General features: G+C 40.9%; 2 protein-coding genes across 3 annotated transcripts; one reads left to right on the forward strand and one right to left on the reverse strand.

Annotated features, from left to right (window-relative positions):
- Positions 1-905: 905 nt before the first annotated feature.
- Positions 906-7,807, forward strand: mtres1 (mitochondrial transcription rescue factor 1). Its single transcript, XM_061968437.1, has 4 exons — positions 906-1,023; positions 5,194-5,646; positions 7,269-7,341; positions 7,438-7,807. The coding sequence occupies exons 1-4, from the start codon at positions 989-991 to the stop codon at positions 7,630-7,632; spliced, it is 756 nt and encodes a 251-aa protein (XP_061824421.1). The 5' UTR covers positions 906-988; the 3' UTR covers positions 7,633-7,807.
- A 153-nt stretch (positions 7,808-7,960) lies between these two features.
- bend3 (BEN domain containing 3) lies at positions 7,961-16,068 on the reverse strand. 2 transcript variants are annotated; one of them, XM_061968435.2, is made up of 4 exons: positions 15,913-16,068; positions 15,258-15,312; positions 11,992-12,167; positions 7,961-10,637 (listed from the first exon to the last, which is right to left on the reverse strand). In XM_061968435.2, exons 2-4 carry the CDS (start codon positions 15,307-15,309, stop codon positions 8,427-8,429), a joined length of 2,439 nt encoding a protein of 812 aa, XP_061824419.1. In that variant the 5' UTR covers positions 15,310-15,312; positions 15,913-16,068; the 3' UTR covers positions 7,961-8,426. The 2 variants fall into 2 exon arrangements, with proteins under 2 accessions (XP_061824419.1, XP_061824420.1); XM_061968436.1 differs by lacking the exon at positions 15,913-16,068 and adding an exon at positions 15,375-15,586.
- Positions 16,069-21,013: the final 4,945 nt, after the last annotated feature.

The following is a 21,013-nucleotide window of genomic DNA, read 5'->3' on the forward strand; positions in this document are numbered from 1 at the left end:
TGTAGCCTAATGTTTGTTGGTTCGAACCTATCCCTTCTGCTGTACTGCCATGTACAGTAACATAAATATTGTGGTTACAGGTTTACATTTGAATTTACTATACCATGAGGGATCAGAACTGTGATTACTACATCTGTCAAACAACCAGACTCAAGTCTGTATTTATCTGCAAAAAAAAAAAAAATCCATCCCCACAATTGCATGATTACTTCTTAACACAATGTGTTGGGAAGCATAAAACCTCAATATGAACCACCAGCATAATGTCATATATATAAGTATGTAGCATATTTAGTAATATAGTAGCCCTTCCAAATACAGTTTACATTCAATTGATGCAAAAATGCACTTATGTTTACGCAATTATTACTTCATATACATTTTGTAATACTGTTTTTTTTTTATGACATCTAACAGATGGAAATAGTATGTATTCCAGCAAATAATATCTGTATCGTTTTAAATAATATAGTGCAAGCAGTATTATGCATATGAAGTGACATTGGATTTTATGAAATGTACTAATGAATGTTGATGTAAATGAATTAAAGGTTATACATGATTCAAGTATGTAACTAGATCCTTCTTTTACATCCCTCCATCCATTTTACTACCGCTTGTCTCTCTCGGGGACGCAGTGGGTGCTGGGGCCTATCCCAGCTGCATTTGAGCTGAAGGTAGGGTAGACCCTGGACAAGTCGCCACCTCATCGCAGGGCCAACACAGATAGACAAAGTCACATAATTGTTAATGTAATCATGCAGGTTAATAATATCTGCAATACATGTGTCCTTTTGTATTAAACATGCAAGATCGTAACATAATTATATTGTCCTAATATATTTGGAAATGGCAGTGGCAAGTTGTATTGACAAAAAAAAACGTGTTGCTGCAATAACAAGCTGGAAAGATATTCTCCTAAACGATAGGGGGCGGCACAACAGATGACATCCGGTTTGATGACACAATAAACAGTCAGAGGCGACGAATGACAGCAGCAGACGAGGAGAGTTTGCGTCGTAGGTGAGTCCAGATTTGAGTTTACTGCAACGAATGAAATGTTTTTCGGCATTTTCATGTTGTAGTTCACTAGGTTTTTATGGTAAATTGTCTGTTATTCAGCACCAGCCAGTAAAAACCATTGTGCTCTAACAGTTAGCATTAGCTTCCACCTGAAGTGTCCAACTATGAGCGAGTGAGTTCAATGACGAGCAAACATACACGACGCTAATATGCATCCTTTAATGATTGGTTTCAAGATAATGCGGCATTTTAATACTTCTTTTTCGGAATCAGCCATGTTGTTTTCAACTACGAAAAAACAACACATCGTTTTCCAACGAATTTGCGACCAATTAAAATAACGTCAGCAAAAAACAAAACAGCTTGTCGAGCATTTGTATTGGCTGTATTTCAAATCTACTGCAGTACAGTACTCCGAAAGTACACTTCAATGTGTATACCATGATTTAGAGATGTCATGCTTTAGAATGTAATATCGGAAATTATCGGTATCGTTTCTTATTTTTATTAAATCAACATAAAAAAAACACAAGATACACTTACAATTAGTGCACCAACACAAAAAACCTTCCTCCCCCATTCACACTCATTCACACACATATGGGTTGTTTCTTTCTGTTATTAATATTCTGGTTCCTACATTATATATCAATACAGTCTGCAAGGGTTACAGTCCGTAAGCACACATGATTGTGCGTGCTGCTGGTCCACTAATAGTACTAACCTTTAACAGTTAATTTTACTCATTTTCATTAATTACTAGTTTCTATGTAACTGTTTTTATATTGTTTTACTTTCTTTTTTATTCAAGAAAATGTTTTTAATTTATTTATCTTATTTCATTTTATTAATTAAAAAAAAAAAGTACCTTATCTTCACCATACCTGGTTGTCCAAATTAGGCATAATAATGTGTTAATTCCACGACTGTATATATTGGTATCGGTTGATATCGGTATCGGTAATTAAGGGTTTGGTCAATATCGGGATATCAGCAAGGGGCAAAAAGCCATTATCGGACATCCCTACTATGATCCATCCATCCATCCATTTTCTACCGCTTATTCCCTTTGGGGTTGCGGGGGTCGCTGGAGCCTATCTCAGCTACAATCGGGCGGAAGGCGGAGTACACCCTGGACAAGTCGCCATCTCATCGCAGGGCCAACACAGATAGACAGACAACATTCACACTCACATCCACACACCAGGGCCAATTTAGTGTTGCCAATCAACTTATCCCCAGGTGCATGTCTTTGGAAGTGGGAGGAAGCCGGAGTACCCGGAGGGAACCCACGCAGTCACGGGGAGAACATGCAAACTCCACACAGAAAGATCCCGAGCCCGGGATTGAACCCAAGACTACTCAGGACCTTCGTATTGTGAGGCAGATGCACTAACCCCTCTGCCACCGTGAAGCCCCCCCCTACTATGATTGTAATGTGTATTCGGGAAGTACTCACAGCGCTTCATCCCCCCCCCCCCCCATTTTATTACGTTAAAACCGTATCGATTCATTTTTGTCCTCAAAATTCTACACACAATACCCCATAATGACAATGTGAAATGTATTATTTGTAGGTTTTTTTTCAAATTTATCAAAAATAAAAAAAAGTTGGTGGGCCGCCAAACAAACATATGGCTACTAGCATACAGCATGCAGACTATCTGAGTTCTTAACTTGGGTTCGATCGAACCCTAGGGGTTCAGTGAGTCGGGCTCAGGGGTTCGGCGGAGATCAAGACACGCCCGACTCATCGTGTAAATAAAAACTTCTCCCTATCGGCGTATTACGGATACGACAACAGCAGAAGTCAGGCTGATTTGCAGGTGTGTAATTTGTTGTGAGTTTATGCACTGTGTTGGTTTTGTTGTTTGAACAAGGTGATGTTCATGCACGGTTCATATTGTGCACCAGTAAAAAAACATGGTAACACTTTAGTATGGGAAACATATTCACCATTAATTAGTTGCTTATTAACATGCAAATATTTTTGCATATTTGCTCTTAACTAATCATTATTAAGTACTTATTAATGCCTTATTCGGCATGGCCTTATTATAACCCTAACCCTCTAACCCTGGCCCTAACCCTAACCCTAACCATCCATCCACCCATCCATTTTCTACCGCTTATTCCCTTCTGGGTCGCGGGGGGTGCTGGAGCCTATCTCAGCTACAATCGGGCGGAAGGCGCCACCTCATCGCAGTAACCCTAACCAAATAACTCTAAATTAAGTCTTTGTTACTTAGAATATGTTCCCCTAGTGTCCAAATAACTCTAAATTAAGTCTTTGTTACTTAGAATATGTTCCCCTAGTGTCCAAATAACTCTAAATTAAGTCTTTGTTACTTAGAATATGTTCCCCATACTAAAGTGTTACCAAAAACATATAACTTAGTCTTGAATTTGAATAAAAACATTTTATTTTTCACTAAAGAAGGGTTCGGTGAATGCGCATATGAAACTGGTGGGGTTCGGTACCTCCAACAAGGTTAAGAACCACTGGCCTAGAGCATACCACTAAAAACTACTCAATGGAATCTACCCCTATACGTTATCAAACAAGATTTGTCGAGTGATCCCAAAGATTGTCTGTCGGGCGTGTTCCCAGACATGTCAAACTATCTGGTGCTCCAGACTCAGACCTGGCTGCAGAAAAACATTTAAGGCTGGGGCATTACATTTTTTCAGGGGGGCCCCTCGTAAAAATGGATTACTGCCGCGGGAGCGCGCTCGCTTGTTACAGCTGCTTTCCTGCGGCTCCGTCTGTCCATAACTGAGTATGTATGACATTTGTGGATATGAAAAGGATAGTGTTTGAAATTATTTACGCCTTTATTGTGTCTGTAAAATGAAAAAGTTGGCCATTTCTATGGTATTAATTGTAAATGACTGTTATTGATCTGATATTGGTGTGCTAAAACCTCTTTCTTGTTTAGAAGCTACATACAATTATAAGTGTTCTTTGTTTATGCACATAATACATATTTATAAAGTGTTTAAATGTATTCATTAAATCAATATATTCTTGGTTGCCATAAAAGGATTCAAAGTAAAATGGTGAAATTGACACATCTCACCTGTGCATAAATTACTAGAATACGATTAGGAGATGGCAGCACGGTGGTACAGGGGTTAGTGCATGTGCCTCACAATACGAAGGTCCTGAGTAGTCCTTAGTTCAATCCCGGGATCGGGATCTTTCTGTGTGGAGTTTGCATGTTCTCCCCGTGACTGCGTGGGTTCCCTCCGGGTACTCCGGCTTCCTCCCACCTCCAAAGACATGCACCTGGGGATAGGTTGATTGTCAACACTAAATTGGCCCTAGTGTGTGAATGTGAGTGTAACTGTTGTCTGTCTGTCTGTGTTGGCCCTGTGATGAGGTGGCGACTTGTCCAGGGTGTACCCCGCCTTCCACCCGAATGTAGCTGAGATAGGCTCCAGCGACCCCAAAAGGGACAAGCGGTAGAAAATGGATGGATGAATCCCTTTTTGGTACCACTAAGTTGTTGTTTGGGGGGTTGGTTTCAGCTTTTTAAGGGGTACATCAGCATATATATATATATATATATATATATATTTTTTTTTTTAAAGGGACAAGCGGTAGAAAAATGGATAGATGGATGGAAATATATATATCTGAGATTGGTAGGTTGTGAGTTCAAACCCTGGCCGAGTCATACCAAAGACTATAAAAATGGGACCCATTACCGCCCTGCTTGGCACTCAGCATCAAGGGTTGGAATTGGGGGTTAAATCACCAAAATGATTCCCGGGCGTGGCCACCGCTGCTGCCCACTGCTCCCCTCACCTCCCAGGGGGTGATCAGGGGCGATGGGTCAAATGCAGAGAATAATTTCGCCACAGCTGGTGTGTGTGTGTGACTATCATGAGTACTAGAACTATGTTAAAAAAAAAGTAACCAGATAGTAGATTATAGCTGAGAAAATAATATAACCAGAAATGACTCAACGTGTTACTACTTACATCAGCAGCCATATTAGGAGCGGTTGTAACTTGTTTTGAAATGGTTCTATTACAAATATCATTTTCGCAAGACTGTTGCGATATAGATTTTAGGCCAAAACATCTGTCCCTGGTAAGTAAATATACAACAAGTGCCTGTCAAATGTCAGGATCATAATCACACTTTTCACACTTTGTTTGCAGTCACTACCAGAGCTCCAGCATGCACAGTTTGTTGGTCCAAGCTCTTGCTATGAGGCAGCTAGGAAGGCTGAACCCGCGCCACCTGCTAGCTGCTGGTTATGGACCTGCACAGACCGAATGGTCTCCCAGAACCATCCATACACGCCAGCTGTGGGGCTGCTCCACTTATTCCGCACTGGGTTGCACAAGGACGGCTCTCTGTAGCAGGGATGCTGTCAGAAGATGGACTGTCCATCAGCTGAGGTTCAAAAGCAACAAAAAGAAAGGTGCTGCTAAGCCAATACAAGAAGAAGAAGAAGAAGAAGAGGATGAAGAACAAAACCCTGAGAGTGATTATGAAGATGAAGTGGAGAAGGACCCAAACATACCAAAGGACTATAAAGACATTGAAAAATATGTACAGTCCTTGCGTTATGATGCCATTTTGCGAGCCGGCCTGGATGTGGCACATAAGTAAGTGATATAGTAACATTAGGTACACCTGCACACTGGTAGCACAGACAAACCTCTATACATTTTTAATTACCTCATTTAGCTGTACGAGTCAAAATATATACTCTCTTTACCCAAGTTAAAAAATGTATGCAAAAGTTCAATGTCAGTATTTCAACTTAAAATGTGAAACTGATATGTGATAAACTCATTACATGCAAAGTGAGATATATCGAGTCTTTCTTATTTTGATTATCATTGCTTAGTTTTTGAAAACCAGATTTAAAATTTGAGGTTTTCATAAGATGTAAACCGTAATCATCAAAATTATATCAAAAGAATGCTTGAAAAATCTATTGTCGCATGTTGTAAGCCTACAGTGCATCAGGGAAGTATTGTCAGCGCTTCAGTTTTTCTACATTTTGCAATGTTACAGCCGTATTACAAAGTGTAATAAATCTATTTTCGTCCCAAAAATTCTACACACAATACACAATGACAATGTGAAGTTTTTTTTTTTTTTTCAAATTGCAAATGTATTAAAACTAAAACAAAGTAAGTGTTCACAGCCTTTTCTAAATACTGTGTTGATGCACCTCTGGCAGCAATTACAGCCTCAAATCTTTAATATGATACCACAATTTTGGCACACCTATCTTTGGGCAGTTTTGCCTATTCCTCTTTGCAGCACCTCTCAAACTCCATCAGGGTGAATGGGAAGCGTTAGTTTTCATACATGATGTCTCTGTACTTTGCTGCATTCATCTCAGTCTAGTCAGGGAGGTGACCAAGAACCCGAGGGTCACTCTGTCAGAGCTACAGCATTCCTCTGTGGAGAGGGGAGGACAACCATCTCTGCAGCAATCCACCAAACAGGCCTGTATGGTATAGTGGCCAGACGGAAGCCATTTCTTTGCAAAAGTTTGCCAAAATACACCCGAAAGACTCTCAGAAGATGAGAAACAAAATTCTCTGGTCTGATGAGAGGAAGCTTCATCTCATTGGTGTAAATGCCAGATGTCATGTTTAGAGGAAACCAGGCACTGCTCATCATCAGGCCAGTACATTCCCTACAGTGAAGCATGGTGGTGGCAGCATCATGCTGTGGGGATGTTTTTCAGCGGCAGGAACTATAAGGATAACGTCGATAGAGGGAAAGATGAATGCAGCAATTTACAGAGACATCCTGGATGCAAACCAACGCTTCTCATCAACCTGATGGAGCTTGAGAGGTGCTGAAAGAGGAATGGGCAAAACTGCCAGATTGATGTGCCAAGATTGTGGCATCGTATTCAAAAAGACTTGAGGCCGTGATTGCTGCCAAAGGTGCATCAACAAAGTATTGAGCAAATGCTGTGAATACTTATGTACATGTGATTTTTTTATATTTGCAAATTTAAAAAGAAAATTTTCACATCGTTATTATGGGATATTGTGTGTAGAATTTTAAGGACAAAAATTAATTTATTCCATTTTGAAAAAAGGCTGTATCATAACAAAATGTGAAAAAAGTAAAGCTCTGAATATTTTCCAGATGCTCTGTATGTCATATATTCGTTTCAATAAATAAACCTTTGCACAATATTCAGATGTTTTTTTAGTTCCACCTGTAATTTTTGGCATACTTTCTTTTGTCATGACAGTAAAATCGAGGACAGCTTTTACAGCAACAATCTCCGACTAAATGGACAACCCCTCATCAAGAAAAGTAAAACGGTGGGTGTGTTTACTAATAAATGACCCGACCGGTTATTGGATACACTTCATGTATGTTGTTGTTTGTCCTGACTTTCTTACTCTATGTACTCTCAGGTAAAAGTTGGGGACACTTTGGACATGGTGCTGTCAGAGAACTCAGGTGCAAAGACTGTTACTCTAAAAAGAGTCATCCTAAAGAAGTTTCTGGGTAAATCCAACAATGCGGAAAAGCACAAAATTTCCTTACGACGGTGGAAGTTTATAGAGTTACCGCAGGATGAGGCCTTCAAGCCTCGAAGCCCAGTATGAATGAATTTGTATGTAATTGTATCGACCGGCGTCAGCAATGATACAATGACACGGTATCGTATCCTCAAACAAGTGTCCAGCAAGGATTATAGAGGAAAAACAAGTCTGATTTTTGACATTTAAAAACTGAAGGTACCACTTTCCTATTATCCAGTAAATATGCACTTGGATATTCTGACTTGTATTGTGCGATTTTTACTATTTTTGATGCTTTTGTGGTGTGACAAAGATGTGCAACTATACACCTGCTGAATAAAAATATTGGTGCTGCCGGTCCAATAAGGTTTAAATAACCGTTAAATAAATTCTAGATGAATGCCCAACAGAGTATGCACCAATTATTAATGTAACAGCACAGTCATATGCTTTTTATTAGAAATAACTAAGTGATCTTTAATGTTAATTTTTCTTTAACACAAACATCCATAAAGCTTAATATAAGCACATTGTTATTAAAACGGGTGACACAATGTTACATCAGAAACTGCAGTGTTGTAAATATATCACATCTTTGCAATTTGTTCGTATAGAAAACTATGTAATCAACTACTATTGTTTAATTGTCGAAGGTGAAAATTATGTTAGATTACATGTGATAATTTTGGCTTTTTTAATATCTTTCAAAACTTTTTATCCAACAATAATAGTCTAAATCTAGAAATAAGAATTGTACAGAAAACATGTGACAGATTGGCTTCATCCTAAAAAAGGACAGGTTTGTAAAAGTTGAGCTTATATGCTGTGCAATGATAAAGTATTTTTCTGGGTGGGGGGTAGTTGGTCAGGAAAGCTGACTACAACACACTGTTTGACCTTTTAGCCTTCTTCAGAATGTCACATTTCTTCCGATTAGGGCGCCTGCATCGCTCGTCGATGCTTGGCACACACTCGTAGTGCCACACCTCCTCCATTTTCTCCACAGGATATACAGTTTCCACGTAGTGACGGATAAGTCTGAGGCGCGCTGGGTCCAGCTGTTTCTTGTTGCAGGCCCCAGAATGGTTGTACTGCAGCCGCAGGTTGTCCTGCGTGAATAGTTCTGGGAAGAGGCGCACCAACAGTCGTGCGGCAAAGTTCCCCACAGAGAGACTCTGCTGGACTATTTCCCGAACTTCCACATCCGAGAGCAGGTAAACTGACTGGACCGGGAAGTCTGGTTTGGATACAGTTAGTTCATCCAGAGGAATTTTGCAAAAGTCTTTACTGCTTTTCTCGGGGGGTAACAAGGGAATTTCTGGATCCTCCCTCAAGGCATCTGGATGGAGCTGGTTCAAGACAAAGTCCTGCTCTGCATCTTGACCGTACACTTTGCGATGCTGCAGGTAGGATCTTCTCTGTTCGGTGTCCCGTCTACGGCACCTCTCGTCAAGTTTGCCCACAAACTCCATTGTCCACACTCGGTCGTTCCTTGCTTGCGGGTAGACCAGCTGCACATAATGACGGACCAGGTTCACACGAAGGGGATCCAGCTGCTTTTTCCCGAGAGAACCGCTGCAGTTGTACTGCTTCCGGGTGTTCTCGTGGGTGAAGAGCTCAGGGAACATAAGAACTAGCAGGCGGGAGGCGAAGTTTCCGATGGACAAGCTACATTCATAGTTGTACTTAAGCTGCTCTTTGGACAAGAGGAGTTCCTGTGGAACAGTAAAGTTAGGTAAAGGGATCTCCATATTGTCAAAATCAATGGGTGATAGCAGTGACCTTTTGGGCTTTCGTGAGGTCCTTTCATTGCCACATATGTCCAAAACCTTCAGGACAGAACCTTCCTCAGGAATGCTGGCCAGATCGTAGCTCTCGTCGTTGATGTTGTCAGGCTCACTTCCATTGCCGTTGCTGTGTGGACAATCGAGTGCATCCTCCATGTGCTGAATGCACACCTGAAGCCAGCTCTCCTCAGGCACATCAGGAAAATTAGTTTCCATGTACGTTTTTATGATTTCCATCCTGTCAGAGTCTAGAATCAGCTGGCCCATGCTGTTTAAACAATTTGAGCCCTCTGACACTTTATTGCCCTCTTCAAAAAGCTCGGGAAAGAGTCGATGCATGAGGAAAATTACTAAGTCTTCAGGAGAGGCGAGCTCATCCAGCTCCTCTGTGGCTTGATCGTTGAACGGTCCAACCAAGCTGCTCTGCTGATTGCCCTGAAGAATATGCTCCTCACGACCCTGCTCATTTATGAAACGATAGGTTTGAGGATGCGCCACTGTGATCTCTTCTCCCGCTATTGTCTGCTTCCTTAGCAGCCTACCGCTTTCCATGTCCCTCTGAGCCCAGAAACGGTTAAAAAAGTCATTGAGCTGAGGGAGACACTCATCCTGCCAAACACTAAGGTTCCTGACCGATGGATAGCATGCCTCCACATAGTTACGGATCAGCTGCAGATGTAAAGACTCCAGTGATCTCTTGCTTGTCACACAGTCATGGGAGCGCTCCCTGGCTTTGAACAGCTCGGGGAAGAGATGTACCAGTAAGCGACACCCCAGCTCCCCAGCACTGGATGTCTGCTTCATTAAGGAATTCAACTCTTCGCTTGTTAGCAGATACTCAGGAGGAGGTTGGAAGTCTGCCACCATCTCCACTGGTTTGATATGCTTCTTTATTCGCATAACCTCAAGACTTAAAAGGTCCACTTTGCTATGCAACTGAGTCATGCTGGAACTTAGACTGTTGAGAATGAAAAACATTTTCTCAATCAGAGGGTAGAGGTTAGAGTCTTTTGACCACACTTGGCCTGAACCATCCAGGCTTGACAAAGCTTCCGGTAAGCCATTTCCTTCTGAATTTAGGAGAGCGGAAGAGAAGAGGCCAGCCTTATGTCCAGCACCTTGATCAGCCTGCTGATCTACACTTGGCATGTTCTTCTTCTCAGAGATCCTGTGGGAGATACTGAACAGAGGCTTTCTGTAAGAAACTCTGGATTTCCCACGGATGTTGTCCCTCTTAACGTTGCTCGTGCTGAGACACAGAGGCTCCTGGCGGCTGCTGTCACCTGTCAAGTAGTGCCTCATCTAGACAGAGTAAATGGCAAACAATAAGTAAAGACAAGCTAAAGTGTACATGTCAGAGATATTACTACTCATCCACACATCAGATACTTTATCTGTCTTATTTTCAGTGTGTAATCATGCTTGCTAATGGTCTTGAAGCAGGGGAATAATCCACAGAATGGTTGGCCAAATTATTTGATTTCTGGCAGAGATTAGATGTGAGAACTTTGTGCAGACGCATACAAGGGTACTTCAAGGTTAAAATGTGCACTTACAGTGCATTCGGAAAGTATTCACAGCTTCACTTTTTGTAACGTTACTGCCTTATACCAAAATGAAATACATTATTTGTCCTCAAAATTGTACACACAATAGCCCATAATGACACTGGAGAAAGGTTTTTCAAAATATTTTTCCAAATGTATTAAAATTAAAAATCTAAAAAAAAAGAATCACATGTACAGTACATAAATATTCAGACCCTTTGCTCAATACTTTGTTGAAGGGTTTCCTGAGCGAGGAGGACCTCATGGTGAAAAAACCCTGGTGGTGGAATATTATTGTGACCTACATTAGTAGCAAGTCTTTTTGAATATCATACTACAAGCTTGGCAAACCTATATTTGGGCAGTTTTTCGCCCATTCCTCTTTGCAGCACCTCTCAAGCTCCATCAGGTTGAATGGGAAGCGTTGGTTTTCATCCATGATGTACTTTGCTGCATGCATCTTATTCTAGTCAGGGAGGTGAACAAGAACCCGATGGTCGCTGTCAGACCTACAGCATTCCTTTGTGGAAAGAGAGCCTTCCAGAAGGACAACTATCTCTGCAGCAATCACCAATCAGACTTCAATGGTAGAGTGGCCAGATGGAAGCTATTTCTGAGTAAATCATTTGCCAAAATGCACCTGAAAGACTCTCAGACCATGTGAAACAAAATTCTCTGGTCTGATGAGACAAATATTGAACTCTTTGACGTGAATGCCAAGCGTCATGGTTGGAGGAAACCAGGCGCCGCTCATCAACAGGCCGATACCATCCCTACAGTGAAGCATGGTGTTGGCAGCATCATGCTGTGGGGATGTTTTTCAGCGGCAGGAACTGGGAGACGAGTCAGGATGTGAATACTTATGTACATGTGATTTTCTAGTTTTAAGAAATGTGCAACCCCCCCCCAAACCTTTACACGTTGTCATTATGAGGTATTGTGTGTAGAATATGGAGGACAAAATTGAATTTATTCCATTTTGGAATAAGGCTGTGGGAAAAGTGAAGCACTGTGAATACCTTCCTGATGCACTGTACCTGTAATGCATATTGTTTGTAGATATGAATTTTTATGTCATGTGTTTATTAGCAGTTGAATGAAAAGCTCACCTCTCCTGCGATTCTGACTCGCTTGCTAGTTGAGTACTGCTTAGCGTCAGGCTCCATTTCTGCAGAGGTCCGTTTACCAGCCTCATTGGCCCCAGGAGATCCTCCCCCACACTCTCCCAGTGCCTCACAAACAGCAAAGTCCTCAGTCTCTTTAGATTTTTTAACATGCTTGTGTTCTGCCGATAAGAACATAATAATGTCTTGAATAACCACCGTAGCTCCCCTTTTGCGTATTTGCTGTGTGTTCACACTTGTCATTTTTGGTCAGGTGTCAACGCACTAGACGGACCAAACAGGTCTACTGAGACCGCCTGAGAAAGGCAAGTTCGAATGCTAACCACAACGAAGCACTGAATATGTCACCAAATGCGAGCAAAACCAGGCAATGGCTATCAAAAACAAAACAGAAGCCTGAGTGAAAATAGTTTAAGATTTTGTAATAGTTAAAGAGCATGATGATTTTCCACTTTCCTGACTCATAAATAGGTCGGAAAAATGGTCGATTCCCCAATACATCACGAATAGAACATGGAATAGTCATTATATCGATAGACAAATGTCAAAATATCAATTCTTTACGTATATCAAAGTACTAAAATGCAACATTAATAATGCTAATGAGAGAACAATTAGCTAACATTATTTTAATTTTAATGTGTTGGCTGGGTTAGTGCGGACACAGAAGAGAGAAAACAGGACAAGCTAGCTTGAATGCGAAGTAGTGAAACAAAAAAGAATAAATACTTTGTACACCGCAACAGAAGACTTATAGGAACCGCGTTACCGTACAGTACAGCTGCCGTCTAGCAACACTTTCAGCCATAGATATGAATGAGCAGATAGACGACACACGTCTTTGAGCAGCAAGTTTATTGTGACTGGGAGCAAAGTTTCTGAAACTTCTGTGGTTTTAGAAGGCACAAACATTAAATCAAGGATGCCTGCTTGCCAAGTAGGGACATAGTTGTTCGAAATGATACTGCATCTTACTCTTAGCAAAATTTTAATTTTCATGTTGTTCTCTTTAGACCAGATATAAATTTTACTTTAAATGCAATCATTTTCAAAGAACTAAATTAAGAGCTTCCTCTGGGAGGCAATACTACTGTCTTGGATAAAATACTTCTGTAAACGAAAATGTAGTATTGTACAATGCATTCAACTAAATAATAATCTCCAATATTGAGATTTAGGTGAAAACTTAAAACTTCTGTCTTGAATAGAATAAGTATGTAAACCAAAATGTAGCATTGCAAATTACATGCAAATAAACTTAAATAAATCAATAGATACCAATAATCAATAAATGGTAATACAAGTCAATCAGCTCAATGAAGTTCAAACTTAAAACTTCTGTCTTGAATAAAATAATTCTATAAATAAACATGTTGTATTTCTGCAAATATACAAGTAAAACATCGAGATGATTATATCGTTTTAGCAAGTAGATAAATGCAGGCTTTTCCATGAAGTGTCCTGGGCTCCATGTTAGTGTGTACTGATGTTAAAGACAATGTAATATATCACTATAATGATGATTAAAACCGTTATAATACCATGAGTGTTTTGCAGCAACACGCGCGTACGAGCTGTCCGGTTTGGATGTGAAGAGCGACTGCTTTAGTAATCGCTCTGTGCATTGTTCTCCTTATACATGGTATCATCATACATTCCTTGCAAAAATTCCACCACTGTACGGTGCTTACGGGAGTTTGTTTGCTGTTGTAGTCTTGTTCGCCTTGCAAAGCGTTAAATTTCGTTGCAATCGGCTCGATGCTGTTTCGGATGCAGGAATACGTTTTTTGATCGGTTGCCTTTTTTAAAAGAAACTTTGCAGCGTGCAGTCACTTGTTCCATGCCTGTTGCCGTAAATCTAAAGAACTGACAACACTTTTCTGTCTCGCTCTAGTTTGCATTAGCCATGTTTTGCATGTTGTGTAAAAATGTGAGGCGTGTGAATGTCCGCAAAAGAAAGGGAGGCGGTGGCCACGGAAGCTCATAGGGGCAAAAGGGATACCGTAGCAAAATGAGAAAAAACATAAATGTTCTATTTTTTTAAAAATCGTCTGCAACAAAAAACTCTTATCGATAAATTCGAAACATTGCCTAGCCCTATAAACACAAATGACGTAGCTCGCACAAAGATGATGTAAAAGTCGCTATCAGGTTGCATTGAAGTTGCATTTCTGTTTACTCTGCAGTAGTGTTGTCCCGATACCAATATTTTGGTACCAAATTATTTTTATACTTTTCGGTACTTTTCTAAATAAAGGGGACCACAAAAAATTGCATTATTGGCTTTATTTGAACAAAAAATCTTATGGTACATTAAACAAAATTATCGACGTAATCATAGTAGTATCGACTAGATACGCTACTGTACTTGGTATCATTACAGTGGATGTTAGGTGTAGATCCACCAATGGCATTTGTTTACATTTTGACGCCAGTGAGCTACGGTGTGTCGTGAAGCATGTTTAGCTATTCCTCGCCCTGCAGGGATGATACATGTAAGAAATGTACTTTATTTGTCTTCATGGAGGCGAGGATTAGTGATTTAGAAGTAGCTAAAACACTGCGACTGGGGCTGGTACTTTTCAAAGGCGGTATAGTACCGAATATGATTAATTAGTATTGCGGTACTATACTAATACCGGTATACCGTACAACCCTACTCTGCAGTCACATTTGAAAAGATCAGATTCGGACTAGCTCCTGATGTGGCCTGAATCTGATGTGAAAAGATCAGATTTAAAACACTTTGGCTATTTTTGCCAGTCTAAATGCTTCAATGTGTGTCGCGTGAGGGCTAATTTGATGTGCAGTGTAAACAGGGCCTTTCACTTTGCTTTCTGTTCATACTCGTCAAGATTTATATTTCAAAAACTGGGAAATTTCCTGAAAAATAGGGATTTTCATCAACACCCAGGTATGTTTCTGTTTGGTGTTGCTATGCATCGCCTGGTTACGATCACATCTGGTGACATCATATTTGGTGTGTTAGTGCAATCGGCGGTCACGCTCGCCTTACTAACGATTAGAGTCAGCGGTCTCGGCTCCTGTCCTGGACTGGGTTTATACTTGACAAAATTAACTTTACTAGCTGCACAAACAGACTCGGACCAAGTGTGAACACGCCATAAATTTGAGCATTAAATACATTTGTATTAAAAAAAATGCCCAGTCCTATTTTACACCCCCTTCTGTCATAAATTATTCTAAATGAAAAAAACAACACATATCAACCACATAAGTTTTTAACTTACCTTTTTCAAGCATCGTTTCATCTGCAGCATCCCCATACTCAGAGGAATTCATAGCCTAAAATGAAAAAATATATATTTTATTATGTAAATACAATACGTATTGTTTATAAGGCCCACCTTTAGAATGTTTCCAGATGTGTTTTTAAACAAATCTACATCTTTCCTTTTCTATTGCATTGTGGAGGAACAAGCGGGGGGGAAAGAAGATGTCTGCTCATATACAGTCTCGCTTAAACGGACAGCGGTGACAACGTGTTCAGGTCATGTCATCGGATAAGCCACATACTAGTGAATGTTAACGCTGCCGTCATGACACAGCACGTCGCGTTACGTCACGTCACGTGTCACTGTGGCCCAGACGAGGTGACGCAAATACGTCAATCAGTCTCAGCTGTGCTAGCCAGCCGTCATTAGCCGACACCACTTCCGCATTCTTTCGCCTTGGCGAAGCCTTCGACCAAAACATTAGCGTGGGGGGAAGCGTACTATTTACTGACAACGCAATGCGTGTATCGTTTATATAATATGTACATTAATGTCCACTGTGTGACATCTCAGTGACGATGAATTCTTAGTGGAACAAACCCATTACAGCGTACAACTTAATTGCTGTTGCTAATATTGTCGACTAGCCAGCTAGCTTGGTAAAACTTACCTTCACGAGTGCGTGCTGTCCATTCGGTTTGTTATTGTTGAGTTGGACATGTCTGCCGAACGTCCCCGGGCTTTATTTGTACATAACGGTTGACGTTGACAGCGTTGTTGACCATTCCCCCCCCCCCTCTCTCTCTCACTTCCAGTGCCTTCTCGTGTGACGTCACAGTGAGCGCGCCCGCTGTGTCACTTCCGGACAGAAAAATAATAAAGAGTTACTGAACTATGAGGGGGGCGATACTCATTTTGGAAGCAAGCCGATATTCACCAAAATAAATAATACTGTTGGTGTTCAGAAAAATTGTACTACATCATGAAAAAAATCCAACCAGTTGCATAATCTGCAACATAATTAGTAATGGACCACCCATCCATCCATCCATCCATTTTCTACCGCTTATTCCCTTCGGGGTCGCGGGGGGCGCTGGAGCCTATCTCAGCTACAATCGGGCGGAAGGCGGGGTACACCCTGGACAAGTCGCCCCCTCATCGCAGGGCCAACACAGATAGACAGACAACATTCACACTCACATTCACACACAAGGGCCAATTTAGTGTTGCCAATCAACCTATCCCCAGGATTAGGTCTCTGCTTTTTGCAGATGATGTGGTCCTGATGGCTTCATCTGGCCAGGATCGTCACTTGATCGGTTTGCAGCTGAGTCTGAAGCGACTGGGATGATAATCAGCACCTCCAAGTCCGAGTTTATGGTTCTCGCCCGGATAAAGGGTGCACTGCCATCTATGGGTTGTGGAGGAGATCTTGCCCCAAGTGGAAGAGTTCAAGTACCTCAAAGTCTTGTTCACGAGTGAGGGAAGAGTGGATAATGAGTTCGACAGGCGGACCGGTGCGGCGTCTTCAGTAATGCAGACTCTGCATCAATCAGTCGTGGTGAAGAAGGAACTGAGCTGGAAGGCAAAGCTCTCAATTTACTGGTCGATCTACGTTCCCATCCTCACCTATGGTCATGAGCTTTCGGTTATGACCGAAAGGACAAAATCACGGGTACAAGCGGCTGAAATGAGTTTCCTTTGTCGTGTGGCGGGGCTTAGAAATAGGGTGAGAAGCTTTGTCATTCGGAAGGAGCTCAAACTTACTTGCCAACCCTCCCAAATTTTCCGGGAGACTCCCGAATTTCAGTGCCTCTATCGAAAATCTCCCGGGACAACCATTCTCCCGAATTTCTCCCGATTTCCAGCCGGACTTAAGGCACGCCCCCTCCAGGTCCGTACGGACCTGAGTGTGAGGACAGCCTGTCGTCACGTCCGCTCTTTACTTCATACTTCAGAACCGACTCCTACACTTGCCGTCAGGGTGCACAATACAACGTAAACTGTTTGGTTGGCCAATGGTTTAAAAAGTAACCATAGAACACTAGTGTTCTGTGGTTACTTTTTGGTTGGCCAACGGTTTACGCTGTATTGCGCACCTTGACGGCAAATGTGGGAGTCGGTTCTGAAGTATGAAGTAAAGAGACGTAACTTCGTCACCTCGCCTGGTTATTGACTCCAACCCAGAATATTACACTGCACATACCTACGCTCCTTCAAAGGCTGTGCTACTGGCTGCAAAGCATTGCACTTTCAAATACAACAATGAGTAGAGAGGGGTGTTATGTGTGTATATGTGTAAATAAATGAACACTGAAATTCAAGTATTTATTTTATTTATATGTATATATATAATAAAATACTTATTTATACATAGCTAGAATTCACTGAAAGTCAAGTATTTATTTTATTTAAATATATATATATATACAATTATATATATATATATATATATATATATATGTTAAAGTACCAATGATTGTCACACACTAAGTGTGGCGAAGTTATTCTCTGTATTTGACCCATCACCCTTGATCACCCACTGGGAGGTGAGGGGAGCAGTGAGCAGCAGCGGTGTCCGCGCCCGGGAATCATTTTCGGTGATTCAACCCCCAATTCCAACCCTTGATGCTGAGTGCCAAGCATATAAGACATACTTGAATTTAAGTGAATTCTAGCTATAAATATACTCCTCCCCCTTAACCCCGCCCACCTGGCCCCTCCCCCAACCCCGCCCCACCCAAAGTAAAGTAGCTGCTCCTCTATATTGAGAGGAGCCAGATGAGGTGGTTCGGGCATCTGCTCTGAATGCCCCCCAGACGCCTCCCTGGGGACCGGTAGGAGGCGACGGGGAAGACCCAGGATATGTTGGGGGGTGGGGGGGGAGAGACTATGTCTCCTGGCTGGCCTGGGAAGCCTCGGGATTCCCTGGGAGAAGCTGGACAAAGTAGCTGGGGAGAGGGAAGTCTGGGCTTCCCTGCTTAGGCTGCTGCCCCCGCGACCCGACTTCGGATAAGCGGAAGAAGATAGATGGATGGAGGGAAGTGATTCCTTTTTCCCATATAATTGTTTAAATTAAAGCAATAGTGCAATGATACAATTTTAAACAGGCTTTTTACTGATCATTTCAAACGCTTCTAGATCTTATTTTTTACTATGTATTTTTATAATTAATGTATTGCTATTATTCCCACTGTTTTTAATTCATTAACTCATTTTCTGGTGTAAAGCACTTTGTGTTGTAACTTGCCTGTAAGTGAAAAGTGCTATATCAAAAAAGATTGATTAATATAATAGTAGTATCAAACTTCTATTTTTACATACACTTTTTTGCTTTAAACAAAATAATGTTTAAGTTTTATTTCTACAATGTGCCGTGGGCCGATAAGAAAAATTGGCTGCATGCCGCTAATTGCCCCCGGCCGCACTTTGGACATTCCATCCATTTTCTACCGCTTGTCCCTCTCGGGGTCGCGGGCTGGAGCCTATCCCAGCTGCACGCGGGAAGAAGTGGGGGTACACCCTGGACAAGTCGCCACCTCATGTTAGGGCCAACACAGACAGACAACATCCACACACTAGGGCCAATTTAGTGTTGCGAATCAACCTATCCCCTAACACAGTGGTTCTCAAATGGGGGTACACGTACCCCTGGGGGTACTTGAAGGTATGCCAAAGGGTATGTGAGAGTTTTTTTTAAATATTCTAAAAATAGCAACAATTCAATTTATAAATATATTTATTGAAAAATACTTCAACAAAATATGAATGTAAGTTCATAAACTCAGTGAAGCACAAGCTCAGGTGTCTCACTAAAATGTCTGTCAAAAAGAACAACAATGCAATATTCAATGTTGACAGCTAGATTTTTTGTGGACATGTTCCATAAATATTGATGTTAAAGATTTCTTTTTTTGTGAAGAAATGTTTAGAATTAAGTTCATGAATCCAGATGGATCTCTATTACAATCCCCAAAGAGGGCACTTTAAGTTAATGATTACTTCTATGTGTAGAAATCTTTATTTATAATTGAATCACTTGTTTATTTTTCAACAAGTTATAGTTACTTTTATATCTTTTTTTCCAAATAGTTCAAGAAAGACCACTACAAATGAGCAATATTTTGCACTGTTATACAATTTAATAAATCAGAAACTGATGACATAGTGCTGTATTTTACTTCATTATCTCTTTTTTTCAACCAAAAATGCTTTGCTCTGATTAGGGTGTACTTGAATTAAAAACATTTTCACAGGGGGTACATCACTGAAAAAAGGTTGAGAACCACTGCCCTAACAGTCAAATGAATGTGTTCTTCACCAAGCCAGGTGGTCTACAGTGCAACAGAGCCCTCAAGTGGCGAAAGTCTGCACTAACAAACTAGTGTGAGGGTCGACTGATAGTGCACATCAGGTGTTATTTGGAAGGAAATGTAATCTTTTTAGGTTACTATTAGTAGAATATGTAAAAATATATCATATATATATATATATATATATATATATAATTCAAATTTAAAGATAAAAAATTTATGTTTATGCAAAAAGCCTTTCTTTTGCCATTCATCCAAGGAGACCATACACAAGACTCAATGGCGACAGCAATTATTAAACTGTTTTTCTCTGATTAGATTAATAGAAAAAACTATTTTTTAATTTTATTTTAATCGTCATCTTTCATGGACACGCTAGCAGCCAATGTTCTGTCCCGGCCCCAAATATGTTGATAGAGAGATGATCTTACAAGACAAGGTGTAGCTGATGTGCTCCTCATTAGTTGTCTAATGAGCTGTCTCCATGGCGGTCTGAGGTGTCAGCCAAGCCTGTGAGTGCGGCCTGTGCGAGAGGAAGCGCGGCCCGGGGTCAGCCAGGCGATGGCGTGCAGCACTTAGTGCAGGAAAGAGCTCGTTAAAGTGTCAATTTTTAGTCAATATGCTCGTCCGTGTCAAGCTGAGGGCGCGCAGTCGTTCTGCCGCCATCACAGGAGAATGACTACCATCCATCACTGACTGATTCACGCGCATATTTCTGTAGCGGAAAATATCATATTATGATTACTTAACAGCTCATTACACATACTGACTTGTTCTTCATATGCAGATTTCACGTTTTTAATCATTATGTGCAACTTAGTCCCATCATCATGCACATTTTGGCCAATAAAATTTGGTCCAAATTGTTTTAAGAAAATAAATGCAGCCCTGCTTTACCCATAACCCTAATGTCTTTATTGCCGTCATCAGTGTGTGAATGTGTGTGTGTGAATGGGTGAATGTGGAAATAGTGTCAAAGCGCTTTAAGTTCCTTAAAAAGGTAGAAAAGCGTTATACAAGTACAACCCATTTACCATTTACCATTGAAGAAGATGTCAACCTGTGTAATCATTTCCAACAAAAATCCTCCCTCAACATTTCCCCGATGTTGTTCACGAAAGTGGAGGTAAACAACAGGCAATGTGTTGCAACGTAAAAAAAGGTCGACAAATACTCGTTAACCGTAAAATACACACGGAGAGAGTAGCTGCAGGTCATGGAGGGTAAGCAATAATATTTAACATACCATAGAAAATATGTGGAGGGAGCTAAACACATTTTTAAGCTTCCAAATGATACCCTCGAAATAATAGTTTTTAACATTTCATAAAAAATATGCAGAGGGAGGTAAAAACAATTTTAAGTTGCCAAGCGACAGCTTCAAAATAATAGTGTTTAATATCCCTTAGACAATATGCAGAGTAAGCTAAACAATTCCATGTTTCCAAGCAGCAGCCT

Source organism: Nerophis lumbriciformis, linkage group LG08, assembly GCF_033978685.3.
Source record: "Nerophis lumbriciformis linkage group LG08, RoL_Nlum_v2.1, whole genome shotgun sequence".
NCBI lineage: Eukaryota > Metazoa > Chordata > Actinopteri > Syngnathiformes > Syngnathidae > Nerophis > Nerophis lumbriciformis.

What these genes read in the sequence shown, in the direction of transcription:
- bend3 (XM_061968435.2), bottom strand. Translation starts at nt 15,309, where the DNA reads ATGAATTCCTCTGAGTATGGGGATGCTGCAGATGAAACGATGCTTGAA. An exon ending in TGAAACGATGCTTGAAAAAG is followed by an intron (nt 12,168 to 15,257) that starts GTAAGTTAAAAA and finishes TCTTATCGGCAG; the next exon opens with AACACAAGCATGTTAAAAAA. An exon ending in GAGTCAGAATCGCAGGAGAG is followed by an intron (nt 10,638 to 11,991) that starts GTGAGCTTTTCA and finishes TACTCTGTCTAG; the next exon opens with ATGAGGCACTACTTGACAGG.
- mtres1 (XM_061968437.1), top strand. Translation starts at nt 989, where the DNA reads ATGACAGCAGCAGACGAGGAGAGTTTGCGTCGTAG. An exon ending in GAGGAGAGTTTGCGTCGTAG is followed by an intron (nt 1,024 to 5,193) that starts GTGAGTCCAGAT and finishes CTTTGTTTGCAG; the next exon opens with TCACTACCAGAGCTCCAGCA. An exon ending in TCATCAAGAAAAGTAAAACG is followed by an intron (nt 7,342 to 7,437) that starts GTGGGTGTGTTT and finishes ATGTACTCTCAG; the next exon opens with GTAAAAGTTGGGGACACTTT.